This window comes from Anopheles ziemanni, chromosome 3, assembly GCF_943734765.1.
Source record: "Anopheles ziemanni chromosome 3, idAnoZiCoDA_A2_x.2, whole genome shotgun sequence".
Taxonomy (NCBI): Eukaryota; Metazoa; Arthropoda; class Insecta; order Diptera; family Culicidae; genus Anopheles; species Anopheles ziemanni.
This window is the reverse complement of record NC_080706.1, coordinates 66,343,678-66,365,336: the sequence shown is the minus strand read 5'-3', so window position 1 is coordinate 66,365,336 and position 21,659 is coordinate 66,343,678. Positions and strand designations below refer to the sequence as shown.

The window sequence follows — 21,659 nt, the reverse complement described above, 5'->3', positions numbered from 1 at the left end:
AAAAATGTAAAATGCATATAAATGTGCAGCTACACGTTTTACAGTTTTATATATTTATATTTTTATGTTTTAGGTTATATTTGCCACCTAGTTGGTACATTCGATAGAAGTTGTTCTATGTCATTCTGCCGTTTGCATTGCCCGATGCAATCATTTGTTTGAAGTGTGTTTAATCGTACTGGTGAGCATTTATGTGAGTTTTGTAGTGTATTTTCAAAATTGGTATATTTTAAAAGGATGTAGACTGCTTTCCTACAATTCCTGTAACCGAAAGGACCAACACGACCGTGAGGATGAGAACGAAACAGTTCGGTAAATTATGATTTTTTTTTACAAGAAAAACCCCCCAAACAAACTCAATAAGCTCCCCAACGCACAGAAACTAAGGATTGGAACGAAAGAAAACTAACCAAGAAATATTCATTACTGTGATATAATTTATTTTAGATTCATCATGCATGCTGCATTCAAATGTTTTAATTGTAGATATATAAGATATAATGCTAAACGAAGTATAAAGTAGTAGCAAATTAGTTTCACATTAAATAAGAAACGAAATAAAATAAGCATACGAGTGAGTATAGAATTAAAGTAAAAGCATAAACAAATCCAAAGTATGTTCAATTAAAGCAACATTAATAGAACAAAATTGTCAATATGACCTTATGTTTCCTAGGGACATTATGTTGTTTTTCTTCTGTATGTGTGTGTATGTGTGTGTGTTCATCATCATATGCGTTTGATTTGTGAATATATGTGGTTATAAGTGTACATATGGATTTTTATAGTGAATCACCATTCGCTCTAGGTGCATACTAGATCCCGTTCCTCATACTAACTCCTTCTGTACACATATGTTGTTTCTTGTTTTTCTCCGTCTCTTCCTATTCCTTTTCACGCCGTACGATAATAGCTTAACCATCCAGCAGTCAAATGATGGGCTGTATTATAATATTACTCACGTAAGTTATTTGCATATTTTGTCCATCTGTGTCACACAGGTGCCGTGTTTGTGTATGTGTGTGTATGTGTGTAATTTTTTTTTTTCAATTTTCCTTTGTTTTCCTTTGTTTTCCTTTGCTTTTAACATTACAAATCATAAGTAGACATAACTTTTTTGCGTTTTTTGTAATAGTTTTTCCTTTTTTTTTTCTTTTGTTTTTGTTTAAACTAGTTTTGCTTCGTTTAACCTTTTTTTACGTTTTAACTTAATCGTTTCATTGTTGTTAGTACTACTACCATGTATTATACCCATTTTCGGTTTTCTACGTTTCTGTTTTTTGTTGGGTTCGCGCTGTTGCAAATAATTATTTATGCTTCACACACCGACCTTGCTCCCGCGGGCATGATTTAAAATTTTACCTTTTTTTTCTTTTCACCTTTTCATCTGTTTCATTTTACACTTTTTATGTTCTTTTGTTTTCTTCTTCTTCGCTATTGTTGTTCATTATCATATCGGTAGGTGCAGTTTCTGCTAGAGTAGAAAGAAATGCAGTCCTTGAATAGGGCGTAAAAGAGGCCAGACTTGCAGCGATCTGACGGCAACGCAGTTTTTGTTTCTAGTTCATATCGGAGGGTGAGCTAGTTTTTGCGGTGGCAACTAAAAATTCCTATTATTCAACGATCGAAAACGAGTGATTCTTTAGTTGCTTTTACGACATCTGATGGGATCGGTTCGCCATAATGTTGATTCTTCTCAACGATAAGCAAAGTTCGATCTTTCAGCTGTGCTTTTAAAGAAAATAGTTGTACAATCCTCCGCTGGTCTTCGCGCCAAGGTTGCGTAACGGTGCGAATGGATCCGCACTGCTGTTACTGTTGCCATTACCACCACCACCACCACCACCGCCACCTGCACCATCGTCCATCGAGCCGTCAGACAGCTCCATCTTGCCGAGCTGCTGTTTGAGGCTTTCCATACCAGCATGCTGTTGGCCATGTTGCTGCTGGGACGCAAAGTGTTGGTGCTGGTGATGCGCATGTTGTGGATGCGGTAGATGGTTACTGTTGCTGCCATGCTGCTGATGGAGATGATGCTGGTGGTTGCCTAACCCCATCCCCCCTCCTCCACCAGCTTGTTGTCCTTGACTCAGTACACTGGCGTACGTTGCGTGGGCCGAAGAGGAGACGGGCGGCATTCCCGAAGGACCACCACCTCCTCCACCGGTTGAACCACGCTGGGATAGTAAATGATCATCATGTAGCGACGACTGTCCCATGCCACCCGACTGCTGCTGTTGCTGCTGAGCTGTAAGATGCTGCATATAACTCCGACCACCCAAATCGTGCTGTTGTTGTAATTGTTGCTGCTGCTGTTGTTGCTGCTGCAGTAATCCAGCAGCGATATTTTGTATCGAGCTGTATCCAGCGTTACCCTGGAATACTCCATTCTGCTGCTGCTGTTGTTGTTGTTGCTGCTGATCGAGCAAAGGATTCCCGCCATACTGATTGCCACCGTTCGTAGAGCCTGCACCACCGGCCAGACCGGAGCCGAAGAGATAGTTTTGCTGTGACATTTTAGGCTCCAGCAACTCCACGAGCGACGGCTGTAGTCCGTAGTGCTGGGCGTGAGATTGCTGCTGTTGCTGATGCTGCTGCTGTTGCTGCTGTGGATGCAGATGAACCGAGTCAAGCAGATCCGGCGTGGACGAGTTGATCGAGTGGGCATTCGACGAGGAGGAGGTCGTAGCGGTAGCACTTGCACTGCTAGTACTTCCACCACCACCACCGCCACCGGCGTTGCCCGGTAGATAGTTTTGTCCCGCCTGGCGACGGTACAGCGGTACCGATTGCTGCTGTTGACTCGTCTGCGACGGTCCGATGAGGGAGGGAATTTCGGGGGCCACCAGGGTCGTCGAGAGGTTTGCGAATAGTTCTGTCGGCTCAAGCATGGCTTTTCCACCGCCAGGACCTGGCTGATGAACCGCCGCATTGACTGACGATGCACTGTGCAATCCATTCACCAGCACATTCGAGTGCATTCCTCCTCCTCCCACACCGATGTTGGCCGACCCACCACCACCACCGCCACCACCGCCACTTCCAGTGACACCGAGCAGCAGCGGATCCTTCAGATTGGGGTTGAGAATATTGTCCAAGAAGAGATCGGCTTGCGATGATAACGGTCCGACCGATTTCGGCATTCCGTGCTGCTGCTGCTGCTGTTGTTGCTGTGATAGCGATAACGATGTAGCTGTCGGCTTGATCGCATTGGCAGCCGCCACAGCCGTCGGTACCTGGCGCAGCACGTCGGTGAACTTGTTGGCTGATTCGAGCCCTTTCGTTTCCATCAGCTTCATGAACCAATAGTACTGGAACTCCTTCGTCTGCATCGCCATATCGAAGTAGCTCATGTTCTGCGGGAGCAGATGGTTGAAGTCGGTGAGGCCACCATTCGCGGGACCTCCAATGCCGCCGCCGCCGCCACCGCCACCGAAATGCTGCTGAAGGCCCGGTACAGCGGAACCGCCCGGACCGAGAACGGCGGACATCTGCTGCTGCTGCTGCTGGTGCTGCAACAAATGTGCCGAAGATGACACCGGTGGCAAGTGTCCACCGGAGGTCAGCTGGGCCGGTAGAAGCCCGCCAGCGACCTGCTGCTGTTGCTGCTGGTGCGACGCTATGGGATTGCGCAGCTCGGGAAAGTGAACGTTCTGGAGAAACTGATAGTCGCCCGACTTGTCCAGCGCGTACTGATCGGCACCGGTGGCACGCGCGTGTAGGGCTGCGCCCCCAGCGCCCGATGGGCCGCCGCCAAGTTTCTGTCCACCGCCCGCGATCGATAGCTGCGGCATCCGGTTCGACATGGCCATCAGCTCGCTTTGGATGCTGGACATGTAAAGGTCGGTCGATTGGCCACCACCGACGAAGTGGCCCTGCTGCGCGTTCGAAGGTGCCACCTGTTGCTGCTGCTGCTGCTGGAATCCACTCGGGCTGATCGGGCCACTGTTCAACATGGGGCGTATGTGGTGGTTTTGTTGCCCCGCTCCCGACCCCTGCTGCTGAAGTCCACCCATATGCGGTATCGCCTGATGGTACAGCCCAAAGCCACCACCTTGTTGTTGCTGCTGCTGCTGGGCCTGGGTTTGCATGAGAGTGGCCTTGTTGGGTTGTTGCTGTTGCTGCTGAAAGTAGGACAACGGAGGTAGTCCTCCGCCCAGTGGTGGCGGTGGTGGTGCTTGGCCCGCTATCGTTGGACTACGCATCGGTGGCGCTATCATCGGCGGTGGTGGTCCCGGGCGTCCCAGTCCCATACCGAGCGGGTGCGAAACCGATTGGCCACCACCCTGTGCAGCCGCCGCCGCCGCCGCGAGCTGGGGCCGTATCGATGGGGGAGCATTCTTTTGTGCCAAACGCCAACCGGGCGGTGTGTTACGCCCACCCGGTGAGGCGACCATCGGAAAGTTGCCACCTCCGGCCGCCGATGCTGCACCCCACAGGTTCGGCGGATTCTGATTCGGTGGGGCAAGGTTCGGTGGAAGCGGAGGACCACCACCAAGGGCCGCGGAAGGATGCGGAGGAACCATGGTTGGGCCGCGGAGCTGTTGAGGCTGCTGAGACGATTGTTGTTGTTGCTGCTGCTGCTGTTGCTGTTGTTGATAAAAGTAAAGAGGGTTTTGATAAGGAAACTGTTGCGACTGTTGTTGTTGTTGCTGCTGTTGCTGCTGTTGTTGCTGCGATTGCATATGTTGCTGGAGCATCGATGGTTGTGCAACCGGTCCTTGACCGCCCGCACCAAGATGGCCGCCGGTTGAAGAAGCCGGTCCCATGAATGGAGCGATCGCTAGCGGATTACGCATAAGTGCGGCAGCTGCGGCGGCGGCGGCCGGATTCGGTACACCACCCAGTCCACCGGCACCAGCTACTGCGCCTGCACCACCTCCCAGTGGATAGGTGGGTCCTCCGACGGGATTGTGATGAAATGTCCCGCCTGCCTGCTGTTGTTGCAGCTGTAGATGTTGTTGCAGAGGATGCGGGGGTACTTGCTGTTGTTGTTGCTGCTGCTGTTGCTGTTGTTGCTGATGTTGTGGTTGCTGCTGTTGCTGCGACTGCTGACCACCCACTTGATGTTGATGAGATCCGTGGCCACCTGGGTTGAGAGTTCCACCCAGTCCACCCACCGCTCCATGATGTCCAACCAGCGCCGAATGATGATGAAACTGTCCTCCGATCATCGACGCACCGGCCGACGACAAGCCGGGCCCTCCACCACCCAAACTGGCCGCCTGATCCCGAAGGTACGCTTCTCCTTGTAGCGCACGCGGGATAAACTCCGGGGCGAGCGGATTCAGGACGTACGTTTTCTTCAACTCCACCCCGTCCAGCTGCGAGCGCAACAGGGACCACGTGATACCGAAGAGGCTTTTGTTTTGGTAGCAAATTTCGATGAATCGCTCCCACACCTTCCGGCAACGGCCGATCGAGCAGAGGGCAACCGGATCACCGACGACCGCCACCAGGCTTTGGGCGCGCGTGATCGCCGTGTTGAGCAGCTTCGAGTTCGAGAGAAACCCGTAGTCCACCTCCTCGGCCGAACTGGAGCCCTCGTTTGCGTTCGCATTGCACGTGCGCCTGGTGCGCACGGTCGACAGGAAGATCGCCCGGAACTGCTTGCCCTGCACGTTCGCCACTCGCTCCACACTGATGCCGCCCATGCGCCGCTTGCGCAGCTCCGAGCGTATGCGGAACACCTGATCGGCGTACGGGGTCATGATGCCGATGCTCTGGTCGTTGATCTTACCCCACGCGCTGGGCCACTTCTTGCGCAGCTCGCACACCCGCTCGACCACCTCGTACACCTCGGAGTTATTGTAGAACGCGGTCGAGTTCTTGTCCTGCACGTCCTCGCCGCGCGTCGTAAAGAACGTCAGCGGGTAGAACTTCTCGTGGCGTGGCTGCTTGCCGGACGCGATCAGCTTCTGCTCGTAGAACAGCTCGGACGTGAACTTGATGATGGCCTCATGGGCGCGATAGTTTTCGCACAGCAGTATCTTGCACGGGAAGTCATTCGGATAGTGATCGTACAGGCGCTCCAGGAGCGACACGTGCAGCTTGCGCTCCTTGGCAAAGTTCGAAAACAGCTCGGGTGACATCTGCATGTGATCGCCGGCCAGCACGATGCGCGTCTTCTCGCCCGCCAACGCCAGCGGCATGATCGCTTCGCACTCCATCGCCTGGGCTGCCTCGTCGAGGAAGATGTGCGTGAAGTGGCCCTTCGGTAGGTCCAGCGAAGCCAGCTCCATCGAGATGTTGAGCGTTACCACCACGATGCGGTGCTTCATGATATCTTTCACTGTAGGTCGCCGGAAGTTGCGCATGTTGATGTTCAAATCGACCAAGCAATACTAAAAAGAGGGGAATAATTTAAGTGCACGTCTCAGCTTATTATCGACGAATCTTTTATGAGAAATCTCGTTAGAAGTAACGACATGCCCCAGCTATAAGCCGATTTTAACGATAGTTGTCCCCCACCCTAACTGTCTATTGAATCTGAAATGACCACCGACGATTACTATGGCAACGTGAATATTTCATTGATTGTCATGGTAATTTGACTTTTTGACTAGGTAAAGCAGGGGTCAGCAAAGTCCGGCAAAGCATTTAAAAGTAGTACCCTTTTGTAAACATTAAATTATCGAGTAAAGTATCCGGCCCGCGCTCTCGGTTTTCTTTTAATCTTCTGACCCTTTTTAGGAAATGTATGCCGACCCCTGAGCTAAAGGTTCAGGTTCAAAGGCTGAAAGGTTAGCAAGTTTTTCTGCGCAACCATTATTTCGACAATTCTTTACAAAATTCCTTACAAACATATTTACATTATGTGGGAGATCATCGCATCAATTTCTGGAAGGATATAGGACATCGGAAATTCTTTTACGGATATAGTTGAAAAAATCACCCGAGAAATCGAAAGTGCTCCTCCGTTCGAAAATATTGGACGTAGGTTCGAGGGTCTTTCTAACGTGTGTTTTACTCTAACAACATACACCCACCACCTCGATACCATGAAATATAACAAACTTGCAATTTTATCCAACATTTCTCGCTGTTCACAGATATAAATAAATATTTTAATTACTATCAACTAGAATGAGCATGAACATTTGATTTTGCCTAACTCAACTCACCTTCTGCACGATACTGTTCACCGTAGCCACCCAACGCTTGTGGTAGTAGACACGCAATGGTTTCGCCTCGGTCATACCCTCCTCGACCCACGGGTGCAGATAGTCCTTGATGTACAGATCGGCCGCCGAGTTCGAGTGGGTGCAGATTAGTATCTTGGTCGTATCCTGCAGCAGCAGCTGCTTGATCGCTTGCGCCAGCGTGTACGTTTTCCCGGTGCCGAACGGTCCGATCAGCAGAATTGGCGGCAGTGCCACGTTGATTGGCGTCGTTATGGCCATCACCGCCTCCTTCTGCTTCGAGTTCAGCTTCGGATCGAGCGACGAATCCCACTGGCGCTGGGGAGTCCACGGTATGCTCGGCTCGAGAAAGATCTCCGGAAAGATGATGCGAAAGTCGGCTATCTTGTCGATCGCCTGATGCCACTCGCAGTACGTCAGCCGGTTCGGTTGGAACTGAATGTCGGCGAGGAACTCTGTCTCCGGCTTCAGGCCCAGTCCGGCTACCGCCTTCGCCGACACCTTCATGTAGATCATATTTTTGCCCTTGTCCTCGATTACCGCTTCGTACACCTTGCGCTTTTCGCCCGCCGGTGGCGTCTCCTTGGCCGCCGCAATGTACACCGCCTGGCAGTTGTTCAGGATGAGCCGCCCGGCCGAGGTGTCCTCCGAAACGTCCTTGCCAAGCTTCATCAGCGCAAACAGTTCGCCCGAATGCGAGTACTTGGCCGTGCTGGTGGCCATGCCGCTCGGCGTGAGCAGATAGTTGGTGACGATCGAGAGGCGCGTGGTCAGGTTGTAGCGCGCTATCTGCTCGTACCGGGCGATCTCCTCCACGTACAGCAGCTCGTGGATGCGGTTGCGGTAGTTGTTTCGTGTCAGCTTTTTCTCCGTGATCGTCGACTGCGTCAGCACGAACGTGGACGCCTTCGGAAGCGGATAGTGCGTCAGCAGGTCCTTTTCCCGCTCAGCGTCAGCCGTGTACGCCGGCGTTTGCATGTGCGGTATCGGTGCAGTGGTGAACTCGAAGATATCCGAATTCGTCTCATCCCAGCGTTCTGCAGTCGACATGACGATATCCTTCTTGATCTCCTGTATCTTGTCGACCTCCGTAACCGGCACCACGTCCACACAGATGTGCTTCACCAGCACCGGCTCGCGGCCAAAGTCAAACACCACCGTCTGCCGAAACGTGCCGTAGATTTCGGTACTGAAGCCCACCTTCACACGATGCTCCAGCAGCAGGGCACTGGTCCCCCCGTCGCCCTTGTCGGCGGCGGCGGACGGAGCGACCCACTCCTGCTCCGAGTTCAGTTCCACCTCCGATGCGCGTTCGGGTCCGCTTTTGCTCCCCGCAGAACCCTTTTTCGGGCCACCGGGTGCGCCCCTCGGTTCACCCGGGCAGATTTGCTTGATCACGAAGTGGTTCCGGTGCGCGTCCTGGAGCAGCGCAACCGCCTTCAGGTAGCGCTTCGATTTCAACACGAACGACCACTCGCGCTTGCTCACTTTCGACGAGATGGTGGTGACAAGATCGTGCGAGCAGCTGTCCTCTACGCCCTCCACCTTCTCGCGCATCACCTTGTCGGGGCTGGGTGCCTGCACCCAACGCTCCAGCAGCTGCTCGGTGTAGCTCTTACCGTACAGCTCCTTGTCGCGGGCTCGCTGGAGCTTCTTCTTGCGGTACTCGAACCGTTCCTTCCACTCGTTCAGCTCGTCGACGCCGTGCGCTTCCACACACTGGTTGCCGTAGCTGCAGTTTTGATTATCCTGATACTTCTCGCACAAGCTGTACAGCTCCGCAACGAAACCACGCGGCGGTGGGCGCCACTTCCAGTCACGACCTGCCATTGAAAGGGGAATAACCATTGATTAGCTAATGCAATCTTTAACACTACAGACAACATGGTACATTTGACTTATCTAAGGATGGAGTCCAATTTCTTGGACTGTATGGTTTGTTTTTCGATCTTTGAGGTTTATTTATGAGGTTATTTTTCATGATAAAAATTCGAAACTATTTTTATAATATATCCATTTGTATTGGCTTTCTTGTGTTATTTTCACATGATCTATGATGAGGTGCAAATATACTTAAAAGTGACCGTTTAAAAGAATTATGGCCTGGTCAACATGATTCTCGGAAATGGTCGAATGCGGAACCTTCAATGGTGCTATGGATTTTACTGTGTTTTTTTTTAATATTCTGCCGATTTCAAGATATTAAAAATTAAAATTTCGTAGCGGTCAAAATGATCGCTATTTGGATTCTTTAACACAAGTGAAATAACTTTTGGGTATCGAGTATGTGTTTGTAGGAAAGAGAGCATCATGGAAACATGAGAATTCTTTTTTAAAACCTACCCTCATCCGACATGATGATGTTCTGGTGGCTTTCAGTTTGACAGTGCGCCCGCAGCTCGGATCGATCTGCGAACGCCATCGTACAGTAGACACAGGTAATACTGTTCAGTTTGTCAACCGACATCGATTTGCTGGTCGTACCGGTCGTGGCTCCGGCGGTACCCGAAACCGATTTCTCCTGTCCACCAGCCGCTGCAGCCTTCTGCGTCTCCTTGCTGTTTGTTGTTTTCTCCGAGACGTTGGTCATCTTGCTTCCACCGCCACTTTTACCGCCGGCGTCCACTACGCGAGATCCACCAGTTCCGCCCGATCCACGATCGCTGGCGGAAGCTTTTTTGTCACTATCACTGTTCGCTTCATTGAATAAATTACAGTTACTATCACTAGTTTTGCTATCACTGTTGCTACTGCTGTTAGTGGATGACGCTTTCGACAGTTTGCCTCCAGCCGCCATCGTCGTGGGTTCTTTCCGCTCAACGCTGTCCTTTCGTTTGTCATCGCCGGTAGACGAACTGGTCGGTGTAGACGCTGCTCCCGGTGGTTTTTTCTGCCCCTGACTGCCACCGCCCGACCGTTCAGTCCCTCCGCCCTCCATCGGCGGGGTGCCAGAAACGGCCTGCTCCCCGTTGCCAATCTTCAGCTGGCCCTCTATCTGACAGAGTTGCTTCGTGTAACGGTCCGGAGGCAGATTGTTGAGGATAAGATTTTCCAGCTTGGTCTCGATCTGCTCGTACTCGTCGTTCAGCGAGGAAAGTGAGGAAACGGTCGACGAAGTTGGACTCGGCGTGACTTCACTGGCCACGGCATCCACCACCGAACTATGGTTGGCTCCCTCGGCACCCCGTTCGGATCCGGCTCCCCCACCTTCCGCACCCGGCGATGAACCACCCGACGATGACGAGGACGACGTGGCCATCTGCAGCAGCACCCTCAGGCGGTCCAGATGGCGCCCGATGTCTTGGTTGGCGCTATGACTGGCGATCCATTCCTGCAGGATTACTTCCGCTTCGGCAAACTTTCGCTGCTTGAACAGGGAGTGTATGAGACGCTTGCGTACCTTCGACTCAGTACTGGCATTTCCGACACCGTTGTTCCCCACCGGTGACGCAACACTGCTGTCTGCATTTCCGTTAACCGATGTTGTCGTATTGGTGGCTTTTCCAGGCAAACCCTTGCTGCCGGAGGTTCCTGTTCCTGTTGGCTTTGATTGCGCCGAGCAGGATGAAATCGTCGACGTCGAAGAGGACGGTGTAGGGCTACGAGATTCGGCGGAAGAAGACGATGACGATGGTGCAACGCATCCGTTGTTGTTGGTGTTGTTGTTGCCGCTGGTGTCCTTTCCGCTCTCCCCGAGACGTAACAACTTAAGCAACCGATGGCAATCTTGCGTCACTTGATCGTACTGCTGCAGCTCCAGACAGCACTCGGTGCGACCGTACAAACACGCGATCACTTGCTCCTTTGAGTGTCGCCGTCCCGATGCAGATGTTGGGTCATTAACGGATGCTTCTACAATCGTATCGTAGATGTCTAAAAATACAGAAACAAACTCATTACTATCCTGAGGCATACCATTCTGCTTATCGTAACATTTTTACTGTAGGGGTTAGTTTGAGTTAAGATCGCCGCGTCACGTAGTACTAGCAGTACTAATGTAAAACAGATGTTGGAATGAATCATATTTTACGACATCGACGGACGGCACCAAGATTCTTAGGCAGTCTGTCCCATCGACGAGCATTTAATAGTGTGTTGAATTGGAAAAATTCGTAAACTTAAAAAAGAAGTATGCTTTAGAGTGCTTTATAAAGCGAAGGTGATCTGTAATCGTTAAAAGATTATTGAGCATTGCTGGCTGCAATTTAAACTAGTTTACCTTTTGCCTTTTGCCACAGTCGGTTCCGGAGGTACTCGTTGGCTTGCGACTCGGTCATTGCTTTTACTCGATCGTTACCGCTGCGCACAATGCAGCGATCGAGTGGCCCTTCTCACGACCGGTGTGTGAGTAAGACGCGGATTTACTTTCGCTGTTACAACGACGGCGGCGTCTGCGACGTGTGGAACAGGAAGCTGGCAACAGTTTTACGGCGGCAACGGAACGCCACTGGACACTCATTCGTTCCGCTCCGTACCGTTCCCGTCCCGGATCCAACCGAGGGAAGGTGGAGTGCTGAGGGGACGGTAGACTAGCGCGGAGGTGAAGCTAAAGGATTCCAACTAGAAGGATCAATGGAAGGCGTTCAAATCCACCTCGCCTGTCCCACAACTTCCGACGCTGTTGATACGGTTATCTCCCGGTATGATCACCGGATACGGTCGCGTTTGTTTTGTGATGGTTCCAAACGCACAGCTTCACACGGACGAAATGCACTCCCGCAATCGTACACTAAAACACACGAAACACACCTACAAGTAGTACGGCTAGCATTAGTTGCTACACTTAATGTACGTTTTTGCTATTCGATTTCTACAATCGAATAACGTTTTCTAATCCGTTATCGTTTTCCCGACGGTCCAGTTCAATGCTACGATCAATATACACTGCTTTTATGCCTCGCCTTCCCCGCGGACGACGATCTCTGAAAGTGAAGGAAGAAGAAGAACGGAAGTATAGACACCATTAGGTGCTTCAGAGGGGATGCAGAAAATGTCCGCAATATGATGATCTGAGGGTTGTTTTTGCGGTCGTGTGATTTTGTCGCCGGATGCGCTATGCAGCATACTCGCGGCGTCAATCCAAGCAGGAACACAAGAAAGTGTTGCAAAACTAGAAGTAAAAAGTTCGCCCCAATAGCATAGTGTCTCTCCCACGCCAGCTATGATGTGTAAGTTGTTACCGCATCGCTTTCCGGCGTTATAATTCTAGCCGATTCTGGCTGAACGACGAAAAAGCCGTCGCCGATTGAGTTGCGTTTACCGGAAAAAAAGTAATCAACTCGACGGAAGAAAATGAACTTTTCGGCACCTTGTTACACACGCAGGGGTACGCAGCAGCAACAGCAGCGATTTTTGTGTACGCTGTGCGCGGTGTTTTCCGGATGCCGAGAACGAACCCGGACCGCACGGTGTTCGAACAAATTTTCCCGCACCGCCATTCTATTGCCCGTAGCGATACTTACCCACGCTACCAACGGAATCACGAAAACCTTCCTCCAACTCGGTAAATAATTACATTTTGTCAGCCCGTACGCTCCTGCAAGCAAGTTACCAGAGACATTTTTTCCTTTTCTTTGTCTTTTTCTTCCGTTGATGGGATGGTAGATAGTTTGACAGTTCGTTGTGGTACCTCCCATCAGCTAGCAGCACTTGTCAAGCATCTTGATGACAGCAAGGATTTCAAACAACAGTTCAACATTTTTAGCCGTTATTGCTACATCAAGTACGGCGCAATTAGTGGAATTACTTTCTATTCGCTTTCTTTGCTTTATGTCCATACATAACTAATAAAATTTTGTACTATCAATAGCAGTAGTAGTAGCTTTCATAGAGATAGTAAAAAAATAGGGTACAGTATCATGTACAATGCAACATTCTGCATGGTAGCGAATTTGGTGATGAAATAAATAAACAAAAAGTCTATAAACATTGTTCAATTGCAAACATTTATTTATTGTAAAATAATATTAAGTTGAAACTGAAATCCACTCTAAAACGCATACACAACAAATTATGACGAATCGAACTGTTTGGTCACGTTCCACAATAGACACTCGAGAAACATCAGACCCGTCTGGTCGTCCGTGCTTCCAGCGACTTTCGCTGTGCTTCCACCGGCATGCCAATCATTTCCAGCAGAACCAGGCAGAAGTTTCGGCGCCTCCGCAAACATCCTTTTAAAGCTTACTCCGGAAGCACTGAGGTTTCCGATCGAATTGAAATGTACCGTCAACATGTTAGGTTCTATACTATCGCCGTCCAAGCCGCGCTGGAAGTACTTTTTCACGTAGAATCGTTCCATCGCACTAAAAAAAGCAAAGTAAAAAGAAGGAGGACATGTTTTTAAAGTTCTGCGTAACAAACTAAAGATTATTCACTATTTCTTACGCATCGTAACATAGCAAGGCGTCGTTATTTCGTATGATCGTCTGTAGGCGATTGATTGAATCGAACACACGCCGTAATAGTTCATCGAAATGTTGCCAGAGCCCTAGTAGCGATGCCACCGTACGGTACGTCGACCGGAGTGTTCGCTCCGTCGTCTCCTTTGCCAGTCGCATAAACTCTATATGGGCCAACAGCAGCTTGGGCGAGTGGACGTATTCCTGCTGACATTCGCGCACCTGAATCCGCTCGAGCCGACGATCTTCAGCCTGTTTTCGCTTGGATCCCTTTTCCCAGCCTTGCTGTAACTGCACCGAGATGACAACACTTCGTAGCGTTCGATGTCGTAGCACTAGGAGGGCCTCGTTTTCCTCCGAGCAGTCTAGCTGCCAGCGGGTTCCGGAATCCGAAGACAACTTGTTGCTGATGAGTAGCGTAATGCTCGGGGCGACCGGTAAAGGAGCCCCCGGCGGAGGGCCATTGTCAATGAATGTTTGCTCCGAAAGATAACTGAAATTAGACAACAACAAAAATGGTCAGATTTTAATTCTCGATGGATACAAAGAAGTTGAACACAAACGCCTCTTGAAGAAATGACTTACCTTTGTAAATTTTCACACAAAAATACAACGCTCGGTGTTTCCGGAAACTGACCACGGATCGGGGATCGACTACGGGCCCGGTTGGTTCTACCGTTCATACCGTCCACGCTGAAGGAACTCTGCTCAAGCTTCGTTCGCAATAATCGCCAGTTCAGTTCTTCGATCTGCTCCTCGAGTGTTTTGTGTCGCGATTCGGCTTCGTCCCGTTGCTGCAACTGGTCACACCCAGCGATCTGGATGCGTTGTTTAATTGCCTCCATCCACGTACAATACTGGCCCCACACAATTTCGCCCGCTTCTCTTCGTCGCTCTAGTTCCCGCTTCGTTCGACAGAGACATTCGTCGGTTTGTGTCTTGCAGCAGGCGTGTCTCGTAGGAGGATTCTTTTGCCGCAACTCGTGCATAAACTCGCTGGCAATCGTTGAATCTAGTACCTCCGTCGATGTGGGTCGTTCTTTGAAGTCAAACAAACTGCTGATACCACCGCCGGAAGGCATCACCTTCGGTGGTGTTATGCTGAGTGATTCATCATCGTCACTGAGTGAAATGCAATCGACATCATGATTCCGTTCGGGGGAACATGGGCCAGATAACGGTTGCTGCATCCTCCCATAATCATCATCATCAACGCCCACTTGCTCTTCGTCCCACGATTCCAAATGTTCGATCGTCAGATTTGCAAAATCGCGATAGAACGACAACTCTTTCATCTTCCCAACGGAAATCGGTTGTATTTCGCTACGGTCCTCGAAATTGAGCGCTACTGGCGTTCTTTCTTTCCCCGCAGGGCCCGGTTCCTTGCGCTCGGACAATATTTCTTCCGTCAACGAATGACATCGTGGATTCGATTCGTCATCAAGCAGATCTTCCTCATCGATCACGAACACCGACGGATCGTTAATGATCATCTGCGATCCGGCACGGTGAGGCAAAACTTCCACCGTATGTAATTCTTCTGGTTCTTCTTCTTCTTCTTTCACCGGATTGTCTCCGACCATCGCTGCCGGGTGCTCTTGTTTCACCATAATTTCCTCCTTCACTACCACCGCGGTCAAGTTCTTAAGGTGATCTGTTGTTTGGGCTTGCGCTCGTTGCATTTCCGGTTCATCCGCATCCCTCCCGTACCGGGGCGAATCGGATGTTCGTGGCCGTTTCTTTATCGGACCTTGCGGTGTCAGTTGGCTAACTAGGACCGATTGTTGCTGGTGCGGGCCCTGGTGTAGGGTTTGTGTTACGTGAAGGGGATCCGACTCAAACGCCCGGCTCGAGACGGGCAGGGGTGAGCACAGAAGATGCGCATGGCCACGTTTACTGGTCGTCGAGGGAACCAGAATCGCGGCACGATGGTTTCTCGTGCGCTCCAACTGCTCCACGTCGACGAACTTCATCGTCAAGTGTCGCGATTTGGTCAACGACAGGGGATCCGTGCCGGCCACACCATCGTCTTCGGCATCGTAAAACTCATCGTCGCTCGCGATTTCCAGCACATTTTGCGTGGCTATTGATTGCTGCGCTGCTGTCCCTGTTTTGTCGAGAACGTTTGTTTGCTGCTTCGCCAAAGGTTCTTGTTGCTCCAAGCGACAAATGACGGACACGGAATTATTCTGCTCCGGCACTGACGGTGCCGGTGGCAGCGGTTCGGTAATCTCACGCAAACTCATCATCGCCGTGATGTTATCAATCTGAGGCAGCTCTGGGTGCATCATCGTCGTTGTCGCGTTGCACATCGATATATCGCTAAGCTCGTGCACGGTTGATGACGGTGGAACAAATTTCGAAGAGGTATACCCACGTCCTGGTTCCATGTTTTCTTTCCCGCCCAAAATTTCCGACAGTTGTACGATGGTAGGTCTATGGCCGTTCACCGACGGTTCCCTTGTTGCCATCGAAGGAGCACTCCGGAGAACACAATCTTCCGTCGGCTCTCTGTCGATGCAGGGGATGGTCAACGAAGGTTCCTCCACATCCCCATCTACCTCCATGTCCAGAGGACACAGGATCGTTTGTCGCGGTTTACGCATCCTCTCACCCATAGCAGATTCCGTTTCTAAAGTCGATTTCTCCAGTGAAACCGGTTCAGGAATTGCAGCTTCCGTTGCTTTCAATGACCTTCCCATGTGTGTCGGTGTTTCGTCCATCGGATTGGAACAGTAGACCGTCCGACGATCGTTCGCAATAGGTACACGTTCCACCTCGTCCTTGAGGGTGCGAATAATAGATTCCCTTGGACCGAACGTCATATCCATCGCGGATGGTTGATGCATCGTTTGTCGATAATTATTACTCTCTAAACTTGGTTGCCGTGTAGAAATGACCACATTCGTCAGTTCCATCGTGTCCTCGCTACTGCAACGAAGCATGTCGCACGCTGGCGGTTGAACGTTTTCAAACGACGGCGGACGCTCGGCCGGACACAAAATGGGCACCTTCTCTAGGGTGCTTTTTCTCGGACGCTCGATCCGGATGGCAATTGGGAGCATTGTTTCTTCCATGCAGACACTACTCTTCCGTTCGGACGTCAAAGCAGACGCCTCTGAGCGAGACCTTTCTGCTGGTCTGGACTGATGGACGTCGTATACCGCCTTTTCTTGATCTGTTGCAAACTTTGTCAATGCGCGGCTTGGAAGTGCTATTGTATCCTCAACCATAGCTTCAGCATGGCAGATTGTGGGTCGATATTTTACCGCCAATTTCTTCACAGGTCCAGCATGATCCGTTTCCTCCTTTACACCGATTACCATCATCTGGTCGGGCTCCGTTTGGTTTTCATGGGCAACATCAACATCGTCATCAGTGAGCAACGAAAATCCTTCCATATCTTCAACTGCCGTATGCTGCACAATACTACGTAATTTGCTCCTTCGCGATAAAGCACAGCTTCCTTCCACCGAAGGAAGTTCACCAACTTCCGACCTTTGGTTACCGACCGGTGGTAGCAAAGTGGATTCCATTGCCTCCGGATGGTAAATAGAGTTTCGCGGATGCTTTTGTGAATCCTGCTGTTGGTCCTGCGGAGTAGTAGGAATGCTGCTCGATTGTCCTCCCGTTGGACATAGTTGCATAGGTGACGATAGCGCAGCGGCAGATTGATGTTGCTTGGAGCGTTCGATAACTGTGGGCGTCTCAGATGTCTGATCCATGGTGGGGACTCCACTCGGACCATTCGTTTCATCCATTGCCTCAACAAAGTACGATGATGGTCTCGATTTCTGCCGCTCACGCTCCTTCGAAAGCCGCGTAGAATCCAAACCGGCCTCACCCATGCCCTCCATGTAGCACGTCGTTAGTCTTTGCTGCTTCGGAACCTTTTCCGCTGCCTGTGAGATTTCATGATTCACCAAAAAGGCATTATAGTTGGTCACATTGAGTTGATCCTCTTTTTTTGTTTCATCCATAGCCACCGTTTGGTAGACACTCAATCGGGTCGATGAAGGGTGTTGCTTCGGGTCCGGTCTACTATCTTGTTTTTCGCGCAAGTTTTCATGCGATTCGATCCGTTGTGTCAAGTTTAAGTTGCCTACAGTATCGGCCATTATTTCATTGTCGTTCGCAGTGTATCGAACCTTTATCGAACCTTCAGAGTTGATTCTTGGCCTTAGAGAAGTTTCTTTTGCTTTCGTGACTTCCAAATCCGTACAATCGTAGCTGGAAATTCTCTGGGCATTTCGAGCTCTGTTGTCTTGCTTTAACCTTTGCCCATTTACTTCATCGTTCGACCCAAACACCTCACAATCTGTTGGACAACATTCGTTTTCGCTTGCATCCATGTCCTCTTGTTTATAGATGGAACATCTGGACTTACTCGAAACCAACGATGTAGCCGGTTGTTCCAACTTTTGCGCATCCATTTCTTCCGGTTCATGAGTTGTGAATCTTTTACTTCGGTCGGAGTAGGACGGTCGTGCGGTGATGATGACTTCCGCACCGGAATCATGGGATTTGATCCGATCCATTGGACATTCACGATCGCTGAGTACGTTATTTGGTTCTAGAATTCGATCGCTTGCAAGACCCGTTTCGTCCATCATTGCAACCTCGTGAATAGTTTGACGATCCGTGCCTCTGGACCGTGCAGATAGTCCCCAAGCATCTACTCCATCTTTTGCTGGTTTCGTACATGCAGCTCCATGTTTATCGGCTGAGCCCAAACAAGTGTCTTCTTCGATATCGCGAACATCGTGACTCGTTAGCCGTCTCAGGTCCCGAGCGGCTTCCATTTGCGATGGCATAAAGACACTCGCTATATTTTCGTCGTCGATCATCATAGTTGCATCACCAGCTGGAGGTTCATGACCACCCGAAATCGACTCCTTACACGGGTCCGAGCGAAGTGTCGTCGGACGTGCGATCATCTTCATATCAATCACGTTCCTTCCGATCCCGCTCGCGTGTATAGATAGTTCTTCTATATCCCTGCCGTAGAGTCGGTAAGACAATGACGTTTCCGTATCGATTCCCTCGTCAGTCTCGGTGCATATATCGAGATCTATACTTTCGTTGCCATAAATGATCGTTTTACGAGGTACGCTTTCTTGCTTCGCTTGAACATGCTGTGACAAGTCCACCTTCATCGTTTCGTCTGGATAGAAAGTTTTACGGGCTGGACTTTTCTTCGTTATTTCAACCTGTACTGCCATGGCGGTGTCCACTTTCATCGCTTCGTCCGGGTAGTAGGTTTTGCGGGCCTGCGGCTGGTTTTCAACCGCCTCTGCTGCACGTTGTTGATGGAATGGAGTAATTTCTTCGACTAAAATTGTTTCGTAGATTGTGCCTCTCGCATTACCGTGCTTGTGATTATCCAAATGAAGTTCCATTTCGATCGATTGTTCCATCGTTTTCTCTGGTTTGTAGGTGCTTGGACGGACGTTGCTACCGGTGGGTTTATTCGAAACGATTATTTGTGATGGCCCGTGAGTCATTTCCATGCTCTCATTGGTTGTAACCGTCGCCCGATGAAGTTGACCGGTATGTTTCGGAGGAGGAGTACCTTCTTCTACAATTGGCTGTGCCTCGTACATCGTCGACCGATACGGGTTTCCCTCCTGCAGCGTAGATTGATTCGAACCGCTTTGTTGCGTACGATCAAAGTAGGTTGTTTCCATTGGTTTGGAAGCACGCAAGGAAGCACTTCCTAGGACGCCACGTATTCGAGGCTCTTGATAATCATCGTCGTTAATCGATTGATCCATATCTTCAGGTGAGTGAATCGTGTCTCTACCCTTACCTATTTTATCTACTTCCTCGTTGCATATTGACCCTTTTTCAAGGTTCCGTTTCAATTCATCAACCTTTGGAGTTTGTCGAGTTTTGTCTTCGGCATCACTAAAGATCATCGAAGGAAGGGTTGGACGTAAAATTTTCGGGCGACTTACAGTCGGTGCTTCCGGCGAGTTCGGTTCCATTTTCAAGCTCAACGAAGAGATTCCAAAGTCAATCGAAAGCCCATGACGAGATGTTGTTAAGTTGCTGGTGGAGGACTTGTTCACGTGGTGTTTCATAGGAGAGAGAATTTGTTTCGCTTCTTTTTCCATAGGCTGCTGCGTTAAATTGTTGTGAGACAAATTTTGCACCGTCTCACAACATTGCGGAAAATGACCTTCTGATGGCGATGCTGTGTCTACTACGTTTTTTTCTTCACGTGTATCAGTAGAGAATGTGTCTGGTGAAGTTTGTGGTACATCTTGCGATTCATCTACGGCTCTCTGGGATGGTAAAAATGAGGGTCTGGCACGAGCCAGTGCATTCGTGGGTATGTGTTCCGTCGTGGTAGACTCATCTAACTCCATACCTATGGTAGGAACGGGAATAGTGATATTGGGGCCAGCTTCAAGCAGTTTCGCCACTGTGTTCGTTATTGCCAGCGTAGTGTCCACGTCGGAGCTCATGTTGGCCAGATCGTCTAGATTCGACTGCATCATATTCATTTGCTTCATCATTGCATGTGGATGAGAGTTCCATGTTTCCGAAACGTTAAACGATGTACCCCGGAAGGTGGTCCGGCTTGATACGTCTGAAGCATTACTTTTCATGGCTGATCTTGTCGGGGTTTGAAACACGATCTTCGGAGCACTTGCTGTGCCGGCACGCTCATGCTGGTTGCTACCCTTTTTAGGTGTATTATCCTGATCGGAAGGGAGAACTGCTGACTGCGGCACGTCATTGATTTCAACAATTAACTCCTCCTTTTGGTTGTAGTAAATCATTTTTCTCTTTGCTGACTCGGTCACATTTCCTTTAATCGGACTTATATCCATGGCCTGCACATCACATGCCATCAGCGTTTGAGGGCTCTGTTTAGGTTTTGGTTTTGGCCCAGGCGATAGCAATGGTTCAACAAACAGCCGGTCGGTAGTATTAAGACTCTGAGAAAACATAGCCGATGTTTCACTTCCAATACGTCGCTTTTCATCGTCCGCTATCGTTATCGAAAGGTCCCAGCTTGCGTTTGTGCTGTTCGGACTGGGTCGTTGTGCATCGTCAGGCGGGGTGGTCAAGTTTTGTGTACGATTCTCCTTATTCTGTTCATCCGCCAAGCTACGACAGGTGCTGTTGCCGAGCGTCACATCACCCAGCCCGCTCGAAGGCGTTCCATCCGTCGACACTTCATATGAATTGCCCCAGATCGTATCGGTGTCTTCACCGACCATAAATTCTCTGCAAATAAATAAAAGCACCGACCGTTACGATCACGAACTTGATTGCTTAACTGATGCACCTATGTGACTTACTTGATGGATTTTTTTCGATTGAACTCTATTTTTCTGTTGCCTTTGAAGGTGCTGGATGGATTTGCAGTAACGCTAGCATCATGATTGTGTGACTGAAGGTGTTGTTTCTTCAATATCTGAAACACGAATTACACTAAATCACTTCCATTCTGTACGTTTAAGAATATTTCCATTCAAAAATAACAACAAGTTTCACATAAACTTACAGACGCTCTTTTTCCTTTCGAGCTCATCTTGCTTGTTTTGAATCCAGTTCCTCACGAGCTAAAATATCAGAAAAGCGGTTGATTGAACACACAACAAACACACGACACTTTATCGATGGCTCGAATTGCACTATTTAACACTTGATGTTTGATCTCGTACATTTCCAAAAACCGTTGTGAATAATTTGCACATTAAAACCAAACGCACCTGTGATTTGTTTTACAAACTGCTCGCGCTTCGCTTTTGATGCGGTGTGACAGTTGAGTCGGTTTACTTTAAATTTGTTTTAACGCCTGTGTGTGAAAGCAAATAAATCATGTAGCAAAACATTTCAACCAAGAATGCTACAACTTTTTTATTGGTAAACAAATGTAACGATATTTTGTCAAAAACCACGGGTTAATATTGATAATTTAACAACAATTTATTTATATATATATATATTTCAATCAATTAAGCAAATCTATTGTTCAGAAAATTTCTAATTTCAGTTCAAATTTATTTCACACCCGATGCAATGAGACGCGTTTTGGCAACACTGCCCCAATTTGACATTATTGCATTACATAACAAACTGTCACAACATCAAATCCATG

At 49.4% G+C, this 21,659-nt stretch overlaps 2 protein-coding genes across 2 annotated transcripts; both read right to left on the bottom strand.

Annotated features, from left to right (window-relative positions):
* Positions 1 to 1,060: 1,060 nt before the first annotated feature.
* LOC131288705 (uncharacterized) lies at positions 1,061 to 12,709 on the bottom strand. The gene is made up of 5 exons (XM_058317873.1): positions 12,605 to 12,709; positions 11,362 to 12,064; positions 9,486 to 11,015; positions 7,125 to 8,965; positions 1,061 to 6,344 (listed from the first exon to the last, which is right to left on the bottom strand). Exons 2-5 carry the CDS (start codon positions 11,417 to 11,419, stop codon positions 1,734 to 1,736), a joined length of 8,040 nt encoding a protein of 2,679 aa, XP_058173856.1. The 5' UTR covers positions 11,420 to 12,064; positions 12,605 to 12,709; the 3' UTR covers positions 1,061 to 1,733.
* Positions 12,710 to 13,081: 372 nt separating this feature from the next.
* LOC131285298 (uncharacterized) lies at positions 13,082 to 21,170 on the bottom strand. Its single transcript, XM_058314153.1, has 6 exons — positions 21,063 to 21,170; positions 20,857 to 20,972; positions 20,276 to 20,782; positions 14,129 to 20,227; positions 13,530 to 14,036; positions 13,082 to 13,447 (listed from the first exon to the last, which is right to left on the bottom strand). Exons 1-6 carry the CDS (start codon positions 21,087 to 21,089, stop codon positions 13,153 to 13,155), a joined length of 7,551 nt encoding a protein of 2,516 aa, XP_058170136.1. The 5' UTR covers positions 21,090 to 21,170; the 3' UTR covers positions 13,082 to 13,152.
* Positions 21,171 to 21,659: the final 489 nt, after the last annotated feature.

Bases quoted from the DNA above. Each gene is read 5' to 3' on its own strand.
- LOC131288705 (XM_058317873.1), bottom strand. From the start codon at position 11,419: ATGACCGAGTCGCAAGCCAACGAGTACCTCCGGAACCGACTGTGGCAA. The intron at 11,016-11,361 runs GTAAACTAGTTT...CTGTATTTTTAG, and splicing joins ACTGTGGCAAAAGGCAAAAG to ACATCTACGATACGATTGTA. The intron at 6,345-7,124 runs GTGAGTTGAGTT...CCCTCTTTTTAG, and splicing joins TGAACAGTATCGTGCAGAAG to TATTGCTTGGTCGATTTGAA.
- LOC131285298 (XM_058314153.1), bottom strand. From the start codon at position 21,089: ATGAGCTCGAAAGGAAAAAGAGCGTCT. The intron at 20,228-20,275 runs GTCAGCAGTTCT...TAAAAAGGGTAG, and splicing joins GAAATCAATGACGTGCCGCA to CAACCAGCATGAGCGTGCCG. The intron at 14,037-14,128 runs GTAAGTCATTTC...GTCTAATTTCAG, and splicing joins TTGTGTGAAAATTTACAAAG to TTATCTTTCGGAGCAAACAT.